Source organism: Scleropages formosus, chromosome 17 (assembly GCF_900964775.1).
Source record: "Scleropages formosus chromosome 17, fSclFor1.1, whole genome shotgun sequence".
NCBI lineage: Eukaryota > Metazoa > Chordata > Actinopteri > Osteoglossiformes > Osteoglossidae > Scleropages > Scleropages formosus.
The window spans coordinates 8,780,047-8,798,008 of record NC_041822.1 but is presented as its reverse complement, the minus strand read 5'-3'; the positions used below and the strand labels follow the sequence as shown (position 1 = coordinate 8,798,008).

At 43.7% G+C, this 17,962-nt stretch overlaps 2 protein-coding genes across 3 annotated transcripts in view; one reads left to right on the top strand and one right to left on the bottom strand.

Annotated features, from left to right (window-relative positions):
• Positions 1-5,489, top strand: part of cntrl (centriolin) — a 32,791-nt gene extending 27,302 nt beyond the window's left edge. Inside the window, exons 37-44 of one of the 2 annotated variants that reach the window (XM_018759121.2) lie at positions 282-507; positions 959-1,137; positions 1,550-1,678; positions 1,778-1,978; positions 2,279-2,341; positions 2,579-2,758; positions 2,858-2,933; positions 3,029-5,489. In XM_018759121.2, the coding sequence (XP_018614637.2) occupies positions 282-507; positions 959-1,137; positions 1,550-1,678; positions 1,778-1,978; positions 2,279-2,341; positions 2,579-2,758; positions 2,858-2,933; positions 3,029-3,042 (1,068 nt within the window). In that variant the 3' untranslated portion in view covers positions 3,043-5,489. Of the gene's footprint in view, positions 1-281; positions 508-958; positions 1,138-1,549; positions 1,679-1,777; positions 1,979-2,278; positions 2,342-2,578; positions 2,759-2,857; positions 2,934-3,025 lie in introns of both variants that reach the window. The other variant, XM_018759120.2, reaches the window with a different exon arrangement.
• Positions 4,190-14,825, bottom strand: LOC108938536 (ras-related protein Rab-14). Its single transcript, XM_018759122.2, has 8 exons — positions 14,718-14,825; positions 9,356-9,414; positions 8,463-8,516; positions 7,975-8,152; positions 7,682-7,748; positions 6,988-7,075; positions 6,605-6,635; positions 4,190-6,516 (listed from the first exon to the last, which is right to left on the bottom strand). Exons 2-8 carry the CDS (start codon positions 9,405-9,407, stop codon positions 6,339-6,341), a joined length of 648 nt encoding a protein of 215 aa, XP_018614638.1. The 5' UTR covers positions 9,408-9,414; positions 14,718-14,825; the 3' UTR covers positions 4,190-6,338.
• Between the last annotated feature and the right edge of the window lie 3,137 nt (positions 14,826-17,962).

The following is a 17,962-nucleotide window of genomic DNA, read 5'->3' as shown; positions in this document are numbered from 1 at the left end:
ACGGTACCTGTGATCACAGCACAGCCTGTAAGTCCATGAAAAACAATTGGCTGCTGCAGTTGGTCTGCAGTGTGACAATCTACAGGTCTGTGATGATTCACCCTCTTTGCTGTCAGTACCACGGTTACCAGTGTCGTAATGCTGCAGAATTGGAATGGACCAGATCAGTTCAGGGCAGCTGTGCTACAAAAGCTCAGCAAAAAGTGAGGAAGAGCATGAAAGAAGCGGGAGTGATAATAGGGGACACATGTTTAGTGTTCCTCATCTGTCGCTGTGTTCAGCGTTTGCAGACACTAAAGCAGGAGGCAGTGGAGGTGGAAGAGCGGCAGCAGCAGAAACTGCTCAAGCTGCAGGCTCAGGTTCGGGCGCTGGAGGGCGCTTTGGCCGAGCGGCGTGAGAAGCTGGAAAGGGTGACAGGCAGTGTTGCGGAGCTGGAGGAGCAGAGCAGAAGACTGCGGAGAGACCAGGAGCAGTGGACCCAGCTCAAGAACCATCTGGAGCAGACTGGTGAGCTCCATACCGTTCCTCCACTTTGAGGGTGTATGGAGAGTCGCAGTAATGAACAGCTCATAATTGTGACATTTATTCATTTAGCAGATGCTTTTCTGCAAAGCAACATAGTTATTAACCAGCATTTAGTTGACAGCTTTGTCCAGGGTTCTTTCAGCGTTGGGCTTACTAAGTACCTACAGTTATTCACCCATTTATGGAGCACAGCAATGTAACACGCACGCACGCGGCAATTTAGATTTGCCGGTTCACCTGAAACATGTGGGAGGAAACTGCCACGCAAACATGGAAAGAACCTCTAAACTCCACATTTGAACCCATGTCCAAACTCTCAGTTCCGCTCCTCTGAAGCACTTCTGCTGTCCGCTGCACCGCTGTGCCTCACATGAAACATGATGTGTTAGAAGGAAGCTGGACACATGTGACACCACACCCTGTTTGTGTGCAGAGCGGGAGAGGCAGCTGCGGGTCCAGGCAGGGGAGTCCAGGGCCCTGAGGCATGAGCTAGAAGAGTGTCGCAAAGAGCTGCAGCGCCTACAGGAGGATCTGCTCACAGAGAGGAGGAGCCAGGCTGAGCTCAGAGCTCACAGCCAGGCAGCCGAGGCGCGAGCTATGGAGGCGGAGCAGGTGGGAGATGCGGCGATGGTGGGATTCAGGTCACACACAGCTGAGGCAGCCCTGTCATAGGCTGGGTCCTGCTCTGTGGTGGGTCAGGGGTTTGAGTCCTGCTTGGGGTGCCTTGCGGTGGACTGGCTTTCCATCCTGGGTGTGTTCTCTCCCCCTCCAGCCTTGTGCCCTGTGTTACCGGATTAGACTCTGGTTCGCTGGCACCCCGCTTGGGACAAGCGGTTGTAGACTGTGTGTGTGTGTGTGTGTGTGTGTGTGTGTGTGTGTTTACCTGTTCTACTCACTGTACACGCTTTTGGTTGGTTAAGACACTGGGTTTTGTATGCAAATGTTTGAATCAGAATTACCTCTGCAAAGAGTGTGTATGTGAGTGAGATCGTGCAGTTTCAAAAGGATGTGGTTCTTGAATCAGGAGCTGGCAAAGCTGCAGGGGAATCTGGCCACAGCGGAGCAGGAAGCTCAGGAGAGCCACCAGCGAGTGAGGAGACTCCAGAAGGAGCTCAGCTCAATGTCCCAGGAACAGCGGAGCCTCAAGGACAAGGTTTCCCTCTACAACCATACATGGCAGCATGTGCCTCAGTATGAAGCGGGCTTTCCAGAGCTGTGTGTGACTCAGTCGTGTTTCTGTGGCACTACCCAGTTGCGCAGTCACCGGGAGGGCGAGAGCCGTCTCCGAGAGATCAAGGACACCGTGCGATCCCTCAAGACGGAGGTGAAGGCGGAGCTCAGCAATGGAATCAGGGAGCTGGAGATGCCTTCAAGTGATGCCTCGGACACAGAGAGCCACAAGGAGAACTACCCACATTTCTCCACTTTAAGGAGAGCTGCCTTCAGTGCCAAGGTGTGTGAAGTTAACCCTCTGATCCAGAAAAATCTGCCCAGAATAAATACTGCCCAGTCACATGATATCAGATCCTTAAATCTGAGAAAGGATCCATTACTGTACCCTTAATGTCAGAGTCAAGGTTGTATTAGAAGTGCCCACAACCATGATAAATTACAGGTCGGGGGGGGACTGTCTCCCTTATAGTCTTCTGATAAACTCAGATAAAAATGGAATTTAGTGTCCTTAAAGGAAAATTTAATTAAAAATACAGCGCTCTTATGTCAGTAACCTCTGTGTGTGTATGTGTATATGCAGGACGAACAGTGGTGTGGGGATGTGCTGAGGGAGAAACTCAGACAGCAGGAGGACCACCTAAAGGTGTGTGGGGCAAGGTTGACACTGAATGCTCATTTTCCTTGTAGTAAGAGGTGGAAATGAAGATGATTCACCATATTTGAGCAGCTTTTGAAAGATCCCTTCTTTGCTCCGAGTCACCTCGGGTAAAGGTATCTGTTAAACGAAACATACTAATGGTAATAGCAATAATTATAATAGCAAGGGTGACCATGTTACTGAGCAGCAGGACAGTGTCTTGTGCCCCCTGTGCGGCCCCAGGCGCAGCTGCGAAGGAGCATGTGGTCTCAGGAGGCGGCATTGAGCCAGCGCAGGCAGCAGACGGAAGGCACTCTCCAGGGTCTGCGCAGGCACGTGGACAGATTGGATGAACTGCTTCTCAACTCGTCCCCAGACAGCATGTCTCTGAACCACAGTGAGCCTCCCCTCAAGCATGGCCGTGTAGGTGGGGGTCTGGGTCACAGGGTCACGTCATGCCGCTTTCGCACTTATGTGACTTCATCAATGGTTCTGATTTTGTACGAAATGTGTTCTGCTCAGCCCAGCACTTCTCAGAACTGGAGTTTAGAGAGCAGCCCAGTTCGTTTGGACCCCGCTCTGCCGGAGAAGGGCCCGGGTAAGCAGGATAACATTTGGAGAAAGAAAATGTTCTATAACGGCTGTCATGTCATTTCTTGTGATTTCCCTCTTCCCTCTCTCATCCAAAAGCAGACAGAAGCTGGTGACCTCAACTTGTAGGACTGAATTCAGAGCCCCTGTATGTGCACTCCTTTCTACAGTGACACTCAGGTGAACTTTGTGTAGGGGGTTGTTGGATTGGAAATTATGAAAATACTTCAGTCATCACAGAGAGCTTCTGTAAAATCACTTTCTCCCCCTTGGGGGTATCTTTCTGGTAGATATTTATGAATGTAATATCATGCCAGAAGTTTTTTAATTTCATGACAGGACAGGGAGAGCTTATGATTTGACATTTCATATAAAAATGGCTTTTTTCTACTGTTGCTACCATAAATGTACAGCTTGAAGAACCAAAGCTTTAATAAGCTATGTGTAAAACTGCTATATAAAAATGTTGTTGTAAACATAGCCTTCAATTTTTATCTTTCTGCAAATACCTTAAATTAAAGATGCAGAGAATTCTACATATGTACTTTATTTACAAATATTCAGATCAATAGTATTGTGCCATAAAATGGAAAGTACAGCAAACCATTCTCACAGATATAAATAACAAGACCCAGTTGTATGAAGTTAGGCTTTCATACAGAAAAAAATAAGGGAGAGCCAGGAAAAGATTAACCAAGCAAAAGTTAAAGCCAATTTAATTTTGTTTTGGCCAGAGCTCAGTATTTATAAATATTATACACCAGTGTCAGCAGAAGGTGGTCCCATGATGCAAGCCTATTGTTTATGTACAAAGTAAGACAAGAGATTTAATATTCTCAAATAAACCATGATTTAACAGCTGTTGACAATATGGGGGGGGGTTAATAAAGTATTTCACTATTCACAAGTTATTACCTCACTGATATTCCAGTTGTGCCCTTTTTGGTGGCGTGCTTTGTACCACGGCCTTGCTGAAGACTATGCCAATATGTGAAACAGGGGAACTGTTCAAATACATTCTGTACGCAGTTCTACCTGCTGCAGAGTATCCCTGATCGGCCATTTCCCTCTGAGGAACGGCACACAGCGGCCACACCTTGAGAGAGGACCACTGCAGCAGGATTGAGAATGTCCCACATTGGATTAAACAGTTTCCCCATCACAATACCTTAAATGCTCTAACCAACATACCGGTTAGATTAGTTTTGTCAATTTGCTCCCAATGAGTTGTTAATCCAGTCTTCAAACCCATTTACCACTAAGATTTTATATAAAATAACTCACCCTGAAACCACATAAACCAAACTGCAGTAATTCTTGGAACCTTCAGAAGTTTTGCAGAGATGTGTCTCCCATGAGCTGTACCGGAAACGAGCGGTAGATAAGAGGAGCCTGTAGCCGTGACTAACACATGAAGTTGAAAACAAAGCAATACTGATCAACAGAAACTCAAAGTGCTTTTAAAAAGTGGCATATTAGTGTTCTAAATTTAAGTGTAATTCTGCATCCGTAAATGTAAAGCCACAGATATTTGTTAATTGTCAAAAGTTGTCACTTTAAAACTCATGCATACAAAACATTCAACTGTTAGTATCATTACTTCATGTAGCGCAGTTTACCTTCTATTACCTAGTTGGCACCTGGAGCGGACACAGCGCCCCCCCCACACTCAGTACCTTGGAATTAAGACCGGACTGCAAGCGACTGCTGGCCCCAGAAAAGGAGCTGCCATGATGTGTGAAATGAAAGGCTTTACTACTATCGCACAAGTAGAATGGACTCAGATGACTGGGGCTGAGACAAGCACCCTTTGCAACCCCAGAGCTGGTCTAGTAGAGACCCTCTTCAGCTCCTTTGTTCCACCCTTTTTAAATGTACCCAAGAGGGGTCCAGCAGTCACACTGCTCTGTCTCAAGAGTGCGTCCATCTGCATTCATTCATTCATTCATTCATCTACACTACCATTAATTGCATTTCAAAGCTTCCTAGTGATCTCACTCCTTGGTCGCTGCCGTAACGGCCTGCTGAAGCATTACCGCAAGTGTCTGAAAAACACACAAAAACCTACCCAGAGGCCAACATGTTTTACAGTCCATAGTCACTGACTAAAAGGTTAGCAAGTAATACACAGCTGCAAAGTCTTTAGTATTTCCATCCTACTTGTACTGTTTAACTACAACATATTTCCTCAGCGATTAGTTTGGCGGAGTATATTTTGTATCCAGAAAAACAGTACGAGTCCAATACAAAAAAGCCTGAGCAACAATCGCTTCAGTGATACCAGACTCTTTTCAGCAAGTCTGACTGCTGCTCCACCTTTCAACAGATTCTACCACCAGTACAGAAACAATGAGTAAAGTAAGAGTACAAATTAATAATGAGGAATGTGTCCATTGCCTATGGAGAACAAGCAGCAAAGATAGAAGTGATAAGGCAACAAAACTATATTTCAGGAAAGAATAAGAACTGATATGATCAGTGTTCTTGGTGAACTACTGCATGAAGTGGATCTGTGAGGGTTCACACACATGGTCTGAATGACAGAAGTACAGAAGTGGAAGAATCCTCAGCAAACACAACTGATCACACACCGCACTAGTGCGTCCAAACATTTCCAAGTGCACATTTCAATGATGACTTTTTAAATTTGATATTGATAGCTCATTTTGAAGTACTATGAAAAACTGAGCATCCCCAAGAAGTTTCATGAACAACTTCATCAACATGACATTTAAAAGTACAGCTGTCAGCACCGTAACAGTGGACAAATTCCCTGGTTTTGTTAGCTTGCCAAATGGTAGTTTACGTGAGAACTGCAAGGTAAGAACTGCTTTCCAAAGCATGACCCATTCGGCACATCAGCCTCATACACAACCTGGTTGTGTCCAAACACTACACACGCAACCCAAGGGCTTCCATGAACCAATGTGGACCTCAGTGAAACACCTTATTTTCTTACCTGCAGCACAAGAGCAAGAAAAGTGTCATGCAGTATAGAATCTTGTTCAATTTAATTTCAAGTGCTATGTTTAAACCGTACATGAGGGACAAAGAAAAAGCCATTTTAAGATCTGTGTGGGCTGTTACTTCTCAGATTTTCAAGATTAAAAAAATTCCTTCCTTGTCACCAGCGCTGATTTTTCAGTGGCTTTGTTAATGTTATGTTAGTTACATCTGGGACCCATGGAAAACACCTGGACTGAGTGGTGCAAGGAGCAGTGACTGGCATGGGTGCTCAGAACAGATGGGGTACAGAGTGAGAGGGGTGAGGTCTAGTAAAAGGGGCAGAATGGAAGCAGTGGGACCCCACGGCCCAAGCTGTCCCTCGCTCACGTCCGCCAGCCCCCCCAAAACGGAGGGGGGAGACACCCGGACAGAGGGGGACGCTGCGAGGGGATGTTAGTGGCCATCATTAACAGCCGCACCCTTCCTTCTGGGGCTGTGGTTCGCTGGTTAGGCGTCCACCCTGGGGGGCTGAGGGCTTATGCTGTACGCCGGACTCAGCTGCGTTCAGGTCAAGGCTGCCATCCTGAATGTTCTGATAGATCTTCTTTGCTGCTTCCAGGAATGCATCTTCCACATTTTCTCCTCTGTGGAAGTAGGTCAGAAACTTTGAGCCAGACTGTGGTAATACACAGCTATTCATTAGAGTACCTAATGAATAAGACAAAAACTTACGTTTTTGCACTGGCTTCAAGGAATAAAAGACCTACACAAGAAAGAATTATCAGTTCCACACTATCTTAAACCTATAGCAAGGACAAAATACACAGCTCAGTGATTTATGGTCGGTGCACACAACTTGATTTAATCAAATTTCTGCATCTCTGAAATTTTCCACAAATTGGTTTGTTGAACTGTAAGCATTTGCATCAGCAGCACAGACCAGTTTTCTGAAGCAGGCAGGGCATTACTGCTCCAGAAGTTCCACTATGACATTTCAACCTCCTCACCCAACAATTACCAAACCTTGCAAATCCTTACACTCTTTATAATATATCAGGGATAAGGAGGAAAAGTGGATGAATGGATAGAGTCCATTTACATAACCCACTTCTCACCATTTTCCTCTGCAAACTGTTTGGCCTCCTCATATGTCACATCCCGCTGGGCTTCTAGGTCAGCCTTGTTACCTATGAGAATGATCACCTAGGTGGAGGTAGGGGGTGTCAAAACTGCATTAGGACTCAGCTATTCACATTAGCACATACACAAGTAAGACAGAAATAAGGGCTTTGAAGATCTCAATCCAACTGCTTCTGACTATGGTATTATACCCTCCTACATCCTCAGGCTACTAAATTCCAAATAGAGATGGGGGGAGGAAAACAACGTATAGTAACCTAAAAAAAAATATATATATATACACACACATACACACACACACACACACACACACACACACACACACACACACACACACACACACAACAGTCTTGCATACAAGACTGGGAAAAAAAGAACAAGACCTCAGAAACTTTTGATAACTTGTACTATTGCCCCATTAAAGAATTTCAGGGAAAGGCTATGTGTTCTGACAAAAGCACACAAGACAAATAACCACTGCACAACACATACACACCTCTCAAAATTGTGTGGTTAGACACATACAAATACCATTCAACAAACTATTCTGTCAGCTAGCCAGGTCTCAGATGGGGAAGTCAGGGCCCTCAACGACTGTGTGATGCAGGCCCTTCTTTGGTACTACTCATAGCCATGCTCTTCAGAGGAAATTACAGTAGAGTCACTCACAGTGTTGGGGTTGGTGAGGTTCCGGGCATCAGTTAGCCAGCTGCTAAGGTGGTTGTATGTGCTTCTCCTGCAGAGCACAAAACAAGATTTCCGCTCAGGATCCTGAAAACAAGTATAACGTTTCTATTTAAACAAATGTGTTGTGCATTATCCCCTTACTTCAAAGGTCTCCATAAGAACCTGCTTGGCGTAATTTTTCTATTTTTAAACCCAATCTTTGAAATCTCAGTTATTGAGATTTCTTTTCAACCTCTGTGGCAGATTGTAACTGGGAAGTGGAGTCTGGGAATTACCTGGTGATATCATAGACCATGAGCGCACCAGCAGCACCCCTGTAGTAACTGCGTGTGACGGCCCGAAAGCGCTCCTGACCCGCCGTGTCCCAGATCTGCAGCTTGATTTTCTGGCCGCTCACCTCAATTATTCTTGTGCCAAACTCTACACCAATCGTGTGCGGACAGTCGGCCATAACTGACAAACATTGAAAAAGATACAGAGATCGTAATACAAATACGAGGCCCTAAATATGTTCCCTGAAAGAAATGCAGTATAAGTGAAATGATTGTAACAACACACCAGACATTTCTTGAGCGTATCTTCCAATAATAAAATATCCCAGTGAACTACATTATTGGACATTCACAACAGCGAGTATGTACTCAAACGGCCCATCGATTAATTTGTGCAGTCTATCTTCCCATCAGAATACAAAATATTCTTGGCACTAGATTTAGTGTGATGGGTCAGGACGGTTATAATCCGGCAGCGTATATGTACTTACATTTCTTTTCCGTAAACTGATGAAGCAAACATGATTTGCCTACACCCATGTCTCCTGTTGAGAAAAAGTGGTATAAGTACTTTTATAAAAAATAATAATAATAAAAAAAAAAAACACATTAGCTAAAACCAATTAAGAGTCTGCCAACATATGCTGGAAAAAGCTTGGAATTTAATGAAGCATAAAACCGCAGTAAATGTACACTAACCAATGAGAAACTAGTCAACTAGCCAAATGAAACCTCAGAAGCATTTAATGGCAAGTTCATAAAAAACACAAGTGTTTTGGCTTTTGACCATGTACTCTAAACAGGGCCAGTAGGGTAAAGAACTATGTGATATTTTCTCCAGTGGAAGTAGACGTGCTGAGTTCAGTAAGTTCTGCAGTTTCAGCTCTGATTGTGCAATTGCACTGCAGTCAACTTAGTGAAACAATGTAACAGCAAAGGCAGCTGCATTTTACTTCACTATAGTACATTAAGTAGTAGCTGTTCAGAGCTTTCAGAGACAGAACAATGCATTAGTTTTCAGGTGTGATGTGGCGTATGATGGGTATGTGGTGGTGCACAACCTCACGGTCGTAAGGCTGTCAGCAGTTCACTGTGGAATTTGCAAGTTCCATCTCAGGAACAGGAACCCAGTTTCCACCCACATAAAGACATTCTGTTCAAGGAGTAAATGAATCTAAACTGCCTTTAGTGCGACACTGAAGGTGAAAACTTGCTACAGGAGTGTGTGCATGTAAAAACATGCAGGGTATCTCACACACCCCCTCCTGAAGCACTCTGGAGTGCTTTATTTTAATGTCCTCAGCGCTTGATAGCAAGCCAGCCACTACTTCTCACCATCTCAGCAAAGTGTGACGCTCGCACGTCCAAGACATTTCACACTTACCAATGATGATGTATTTGAAAATATAGGAATAGTTGTATGGAGCAGTGGCCATCGTGGCTCTGGGGAGGAAATGTAAATTAGAAGTCATACTAGACCTCACAGCAAGGAGTTAAATTAGAAACTATTCAACAGATGTTTCAAAACTATGATGTTTGGAAAACTTGCAAAGGTATGTTGTACCAAATTCATCAGGGCACAACTAGGCAATACATGTATCCTGGACATAATTACAAAGTCTGACATTAAATGGCTGTCGAACTGTCTGAGACAAATAATTTGCTTAAACTTCATAGTCGACTAAATAAAACATTCCGATACTTGTCCAATGAACAGGTGCACAATAAATTAAGAAAGAAATTAAGAAAATTCATGCAACACATGGCAGTGGAATTTTCCTCCTCAACCTTTTTCCTCAAAGGAAAGGCCAAATTTGTCAAAAATAAAATGAACAAACCTTATATTTGGCTATTTTGAGCAATCATTTTTACGGAAATACTGTTAAAACTCCATTGTTTCTATTGTAGTTCTTCAATTAAATTTACATTTAGTCACTGAAATTGCAATAAAAATTTATTTATGGATATAAATTGCATTACAAGATTAAAAAAATTGTAACTGGTCAGAGTGTGAACAATAAATGTTTGTGGTGAGTTTCTGCACGTTAAAGAATATAATAAACCTAGGCATTAATTTTTTTGGTTCTTCTGCTGTGTTCCGATGGGACAAGCAAAATGTACTTGTCCTGTGGATAACCAAACAGAAAAAATCCCAAGCCCTACATTACTACTATGTTAAATCACAAGGCATGCTGCAAATCCTTTACAAACTAAGAGTAAACACAGCAACAAACCTTTGAATGTTCATATCAATACTGAAATTAGAAGATGGTTGTGTGTGTTCCATAAGCTGTCTCACTGCGTCTCACTTGCTTTTAATTAAACGTTTAGTACAACTCTGGTATCCATCTGCACAGAGATCTGCTGCAAACTGTATGTTTTTGGTGAATGACGCAAAAATGAGACACTGCTCCTAACTCCAGTGCAGTAAATGTACACTAACCAATGATAACATAGTGGAAAAAGTCAAATAAGACTAGATTTAGTGAAACCATCATGTATAAACATCATTATTCAACTAGTGTTACGGCAGCCAGTGGGGCACATTTGGGAGACAAATACAGAAGATGTTCACTTAGGAAAGTTCATTTACGTACTAATTTTTTACCATTCAAAAATCTTTTAGCATTCCACTGTCAATGGCTTTGGATAAGCAAATTAATTATCTGATATACTATGGACATAAGTCATTCTGAACACCATTGCAGATTCCTGGAATACACTTTCTGCCAACATAAAAAACTGCATGTCTGTTATGACAGATGTTAGACATTAATAGGTAAAACAGAATTAACCACAAAAACAAAAATTAAAAAACTATTTTTAAACAGACTGATCTTCGCCTACATTGAAAGCAATACTACAAAACGATAGCGTGTCAAATTTCAGATAGTGAAAAGAAAGTGAAGATGGAACAAGTTGAGCTAGGCATCATCCCCCTGTCACATGACATTCAATTCAAGAACAGACATTGTACTTCTCACACTCACTCACACACACACACACACACACTCACACACACTCACACACACGTTGGCTGAAGCCGCTTGTCCCGAGTGGGGTCGTGGCAAGCCGGAACCTAACCTGGCAACACAGGGCGTAAGGCTGGAGGGGGAAGGGACACCCAGGATGGGACACCAGTCCGTCGCAAGGCACCCTAAGCGGGACTCTAACCTCAGACCTGCCAGAAAGCAGGACTCGGTCAAGCCCACTGCGCCACCACGCCCCCCCAATTTACTTACTTACATATTTTTAAATTACATTTCCTTCAATAGCACCCCAAAAAAATCTGTACTCTGTTCGCAGCAATACAAACAGGGGAATCATTCTAAAACAATTAACTACTGAGAAACACACCGTCCCAGATAACCAACTTGTGACATGTCAAACTATTAAAATACAATGGAAAGATGGGATGCATTCTGCACTAAAAAGAGCTTCTTACACCTTAGACACCCACAAGAGTCAAAAAATCCTGCTTTTAGGATGCTTTCTATTAATAATTCTGTAGTCAAAATGAAAGACATCAGTATTAAATCAAACTAATCTAACCGAACAGTAGCTCTGAAATCTAATAGAGATTAATTTAAACTGAACTGCTTATTATATCAAGTTTCTCTCAGGGAAACAAGAGTAGAACTATTGTGAATATCTTATGGAACTGTCAAAAGAAGAAATTAAGACAAGCTGCAGCAAAATGACTTGGATGGTCCTTTTTAAACTCATGCAGTAACCTCAGTTTTCACCAAACGCTCAAGTCTGAACAGCTACTTACGATCACCATTTCCACAAAACTCTGACAGCATCATTTAGCCAAACCTGAAATAATACAGCAAACAGAGTAACATTTAAAAAATAAAAAAAAGGGGAATTCAATGTTCTGGACATTCTAAGAACGCGCTTCTCAAAATAATGCACTTAGCAAGAAGTAATAACATCTACATCACAACCATCTAAAGAGATGCATAATTCTGCCCAAATCAAATATTCATGCTTCATTACACACAAAACACAAAAATTAAAATGGAAAGTGACTTGAGCAATGAAATGTATATCGTGCTGCACGTCTGCTTCTCAGGCAGTTAACCCCAGCACTTTCAGCGTGATTACGATTACAAGCGGCCCTCCTCAATGGCCATGACACTGTACAACTGCCAAATAGCGAACCATCCTTGCATTCATAAACGGAGAAAAATTTCCTCTAAAATGGGGCCAAAGGAAGCTGTGGAGCAGAAAGGCAACGAGAGCATGTGACCTGGCTGCCATCTCAGCACTTCTGAGTTCTCCTGCCGCACTTCCTAAGTGTGCAGCAACGGAACCATTTCTATAATGCAGTCTGGCCCTTCTTTCACACCTAAGGGCAAGGCATCCTGTAAAACGATTACACTGCTTTTGCAACACACTATACACCAGAAAACAACAAATTTAGTCTTTCTCAAATGTCGATGTTTCCTATGACACCTCGAATATTGTTCAATTACTATCATTCAAAATGTATAATATGGCTGCATTTTTTGCAAGCTCAAGTTCTTAAAATGGGGAAAACAATCTGCTTTTCATACTGTTTATAATTAAAAATAATTAATAAGATATTGAATATAATGCCTGCTACGTGAATGAACATTAAATGGCAAATGCTGCTCTGCAATTGTTACACAAAAATGTTCAAGTTAAATATTTGCATCAATTAGTTCTTTCCACAAAACAAATGCTGCAAACAGTGTTCAGATATGCAGATACATGGAACAACTAATAGAATGATTTTTCTAAAAGCTGAAAGTGTGGTTCTTACCTAGAACAATGTGATTTCAGTGTGTGACAAAAGGGACATTAGGCAATGTCCCGGTCAGGGCTCTCATCTTGTAATCTGAAGGTTCAAGGCAGAGGTCACCTCTTGTGGTACCTCTGACCAAGGCACTTACTGTGAACTGCACAGTAAAAATACCCTGCTGAATAAATGAGTAAATTATTGTTTGCCACCGAGTGTACGGAGCTAGTGCTGCAAGTCACCTTGGGCCATGGCATCGGCTGAAAGATTAATAAAAAAGAGCCCATTAAAAAAAAAAATACTGTCATGAGGACATGAATGTTGTGTCATCTGAGGACCAGACAGAGTGAGCAACCTTTCAAATGTACACACCGTCTGAACCGCTTGTCCCATACGGGTCGCGGTGAGCCGGAGCCTAACCCGGCAACACAGGGCGTAAGGCTGGAGGGGGAGGGGACGCACCCAGGACGGGACGAGACGCCAGTCCGTCGCAAGGCACCCCAAGTGGGACTCGAACCCCAGACCCACCGGAGAGCAGGACCCGGTCCAACCCACTGCTCCCCCCCACTTTCAAATGTACTTTCACTAAATTCATACCAGTGTTAAAATGCCAGTGAGATTCACCAATGCCTCACCAGCAGGAAAAGTCCTTTATTTTTTAAATTCATTTAGCTTAAGCTTTTCGCCAAAGCAGCATACAACGTTAAGCTACTTACAGTTATTTATCCATTTATAGAGCTGGGCAATTTTTACCGTAAATTGCTTTAATAAGTACCTTGTTCAAGGGTACAGCTGGAGGTGAGAATTGAACCTTTGGGTCCAAAGGGCAGCAGCTGTAACCACTACTCTACCAGCTGTACCACATGTGGCCTCTTCCCTATACCAAGTACACATAAAACACAAATTACATTACGCAACCTGGTTAACTCATGAACCTAATTATATGATCATTAGGGAAATATTTATAGGGCAGGGGAGCAATCATGGAATGATAAGTGGAAAGCCTGTGATGATGAAGCACAGAGCTCTGGACCCAGTGCAGACTTTACATACCGAGGGAGGGGTAACAATCACAGTGGCCTAGTAGGCTAGTAAACAAGTAAGACTGAACACACCAGACTCTTTGGTGAATATTATTATAATATGGCTAATGCTGGACACGCGCAGGATAATAAAACTGTGGCCTGCTACTGTAGCCAGTTACCCTGGGGGTCAAGAGCTCACGTCAGAGGGGTTACTCAGTAAAACGTGAATAAGAGGAGGCTGCTACTCTGTGTGTGTGCGAGAGAATAAGAGACAGGCCTTGACGTGTCTCCAGCCTTAACCCACGGCCAGCTTTACAAACTAAGCATGGTTGAAGAGGCGATCGATCGATCGGCTCATCGGACGATAATGAGCGTCCTGCCGCGTGCAGAGAGAGAGACAGCGGGGCTCCAGTCACTCACTCAGTGCCGGCGGCGAGATGCGGCCACAGCGTCGGCGAAACGAAACCAAGAGCAAGCGGGCACCCGTCCCGTGCGGCCAACCGCGGGCAACTACCGCAGTTACTGCACTGCATGATGCTATCGACAGCAGTGACTAAAAAATTATATTATGACCGCGATGCTAACGAATACGGAAGAGAAGTGGTCACACAGCAGTACGACACGACACCTCACCTCAGGACTGAACAGGCGTTACCGCCACCGTTATAATCATGCAGTAACAAAATAAACACACTTGACGCTCTATTATTCACGCTGCATATGTTTCCGATATGCGTCCAGTCGCTGCCTCATTCAGCTCCCCAGCTGCTCTTCCACCGGTTTTCGTCCACACCGAGTCCGACCTGCTCGTCAGCAGCTACCGCCCGCCCGGCTCGCTAGTAGTCCCTGGCCCGTTTGCGGTTATTTTATCACAAAGTCAAAGATGACGCGCGCACACCCACTGACGTCGCTTTTATAAGCGATTTAAACATCCCCCAGACTAAGTCACTTACCGTGTTTCTAGGTTTGACAGCAATTGTTCCCGTCAGCTCTGCCAGCAGATCAGACTGCTGCCCCCGGCGAAGTGTCCGTCTGTCCAAGATGGCGGCCAGCGCTGCGCTTCCTCCGCCGTATGAATGCGCTCCACGGGCCTTCCGTAAGACAATGGGCACGTGCACGCCGGAACTCACCGCACGCGCGTCAAACGCCAAGCGGGGCGCCGCTGAGAAACCCGGGATCAACCCGCATCGATAGTACTAATGATGGTATTACAACCGAAATAATTTAAACTTTCCAAACTAACTTAAATGCTTGTAAATGTTTCAGATTCACATTCAGCAAACGCGGGTGCTGTACTTTTTTCTGTGCAGGGCAACGCTACATTTACGTATACACCTTTGCTTTTTGTACAGATTAATCATGTTTGCCCACTAATGATTAGCTATTCCAATTTGCTTGCTTGGAAAAATCCATTTGTTCCTTAAGATAAAAACGTCAATCTTCCTTAGCAAATAAATAATGTCAAAATGTATAGTCTTAACTGGAAAATTAAATTCGCACATCGTAGATTATAATAATAATTCCTTCAGCGTTCTGCATTAAGCAAATTACATTATCTGAATGTCACGAGAGTGTTTTTCTTAGAAATCAGAGCCATTTATGAAAAGTCGTTTATGTTGTCACGTCTAAGTTCCTCTATGAGTCTGTAGGGGGAGACACAAGGCAAGTGATATGGAGTACATTACAGTACAGGGACTCATTCATGGGTTCTTCTGCATGCAATATCACAGTGCCTGAAGGGTTAATAATTCAGTACCAAGACACAAAAGTCTGAAAACAAGGTCTTAAACACACATTTTCTGAACCGCTTGTCCCATACGGGGTCACAGGGAACCGGAGCCTAACCGGCAACGCAGGGCGTAAGGCCGGAGGGGGAGGGGACACACCCAGGACGGGACGCCAGTCCGCCGCAAGGCACCCCAAGCGGGACTCGAACCCCAGACCCACTGGAGAGCAGGACTGCAGTCCAACCCACTGCGCCACCGTGCCCCCCAGCTCTCAAACAACTGAAAGATAAATTTGTTGTTAGGTTATGCTGCTAGGGAAGTCATGTTTTGAGATGGATATAATATTGGAAACACCACATGAAAAAGAACTTCAGTACAGATAAGTCAAATTCATAAAGGCAAAAGATGCTACACAGATAAATAATATTAAAATGGACACAGATTATCAATATGCATCTTATCAAAGAACTCTGGCAACCAGCACTTTGTAAAAACAGCGCAGCTCACACACTATGACAGAGGCTAAATGGTGACTGAATTGAATCAGTCCACACATACACACACACATTTTCAGAACCGCTTGTCCTATATGGGGTCGCGGGGAACCGGAGCCTACCCGGTAACACAGGGCGTAAGGCCGGAGGGGGAGGGGACACACCCAGGACGGGACGCCAATCCATCGCAAGGCACCCCAGGCAGGACTCGAACCCCAATCAGTCCAATTTATTTAATTTTGTACGGAGAACAGTGTAAAATTCATATACATTGGGATCATACTGTAGTGGTCTTAAAGTGGGCCCAGCATAGCTGCTAAACACACAAAACAAAGGCCTCAAAATGAGCATTGAACTGAATGAACACCGCTGTGATCTGGTCTTCACAAGTGTTGTGAAGAGACAGGGCTTCTTCTTGGAAAACTTATCAAAGTCACACAAAAACACATACAGCGCAGCTTTAAACTTTGTGAACCCCTTGTGTCCATTAGTTTTACCACAAAATGGTTATTTAATGAGAAGCAATCTTTCTCATCTGACATACGGTAATAGGTGTGTAATGACCAATTCCATGTGTTGCTTTAGAGGAAATCATGTGTGCAGTAGAAAGACGGAAGCAGCGTAGGTGCAAAAATAAGTGAACCCTAAGTTGCACTGGTCAAACCAAGTAGGTCAGTAGAATCAGATGTAAATCATTATCATTTACTAATTTTATAAGTTTATTTCAATGGTTTATACAAGAATAATGACCATCCCTATAGGGTTTGCATATACTTTCAAGCATCCCTGTAATGAGCGTAAAGCCTGTACCCATTTATATTGGATAAAAGAAATGTGGTGTACCGATTTGCCTTTTTCCTCCATCCAAATAGGTTTATGTCTGGAGGAAGCCAAAGGCTGACAGTAATCCACACTGTCTGCTGCCAGCTCTCAGGATGGTGGCTGATAGGGGCAGCCATCTGGTTGGAATCACTGGCTCCCGGAGACTGCTCTGCATGGCTCTGTAACGGCCATATGATGCCATATTAGATGACTGTGTTCACTTTATGGTGGTAAAACTGTTTCTACTCTGTGTTCCTCTCTTCCAAAACCTTAACTCCCTTGTATGAACTCTTACATACATTCAGATGAATTCAAAACTTGTTTTATGATCACCAGAATTGTCAGGTGCCTTCTACGAGCACTTCCAAACACCACATTTGAACATAACTGCAAACTACAGCTACATCACAAGTCCCCTTGAATAAAACTTTAACCTATGTAATGAATGACAATGTTTATGGGAAGTTTTGGAGTACAGTCATTCTTTAATTAGCTCATACTCAAAGTGTGTGTGTCAGAGAGAGTGTGTTCCACTGATGTATGGATGAGTGAATCCTTGTAAGTAGTCTATCTAGCAGTGTAAGTCACCGCGGTGAATAAGGTGTGTGGGCTGATAACACTACATAGAGTTTGTTGGAAGTTGCTTTGGAGAAAAGCATCTGCTAAGTACACACACACACACACACACTGGCTGAAACCACTTGTCCAGAGCGGGGTTGCAGCAAACAGGAGCCTAACCCAGCAACACAGGGTGCAAGGCTGGAGGGGGAGGGGGAGGGGGAGGGGACACACCCGAGACAGGATGCCAGTCCATCGCAAGACACCCCAAGCAGGACTCGAACCCCAGACCCACCAGACCCAGCCAAGCCTGCTGCACCACTGCGCCCCCCTATCTGCTAAATAAATGTAAATGTGAATGTAGCTGACCCTTGTGTCCAAGGAGACTAATAATATTAAATAATCAACTTTAGAAGAATTAATCCGTTTTAAAGCACGCTGTTTTTACTGGAGAAATTTAGGGTAAGTACCTTGATTGTGTGTATTGGGGAAAGAGTGCGATTTAAACCAGGGATATTCTGATTTTGACAGAGTGGCCCTAACCATTCCTGTTAAACACCATCTGTTTACCTCAGTGAGTGGATTAAGGAGTAAAAA

Coding starts and splice junctions, on each gene's coding strand:
- LOC108938536 (XM_018759122.2), bottom strand. CDS start 9,407: ATGGCCACTGCTCCATACAACTATTCCTATATTTTCAAATACATCATC. Junction 7,076..7,681: donor ACCTCACCAACCCCAACACT/GTGAGTGACTCT, acceptor ACCTCCACCTAG/GTGATCATTCTCATAGGTAA. Junction 6,517..6,604: donor CTTGAAGCCAGTGCAAAAAC/GTAAGTTTTTGT, acceptor CTACTTCCACAG/AGGAGAAAATGTGGAAGATG.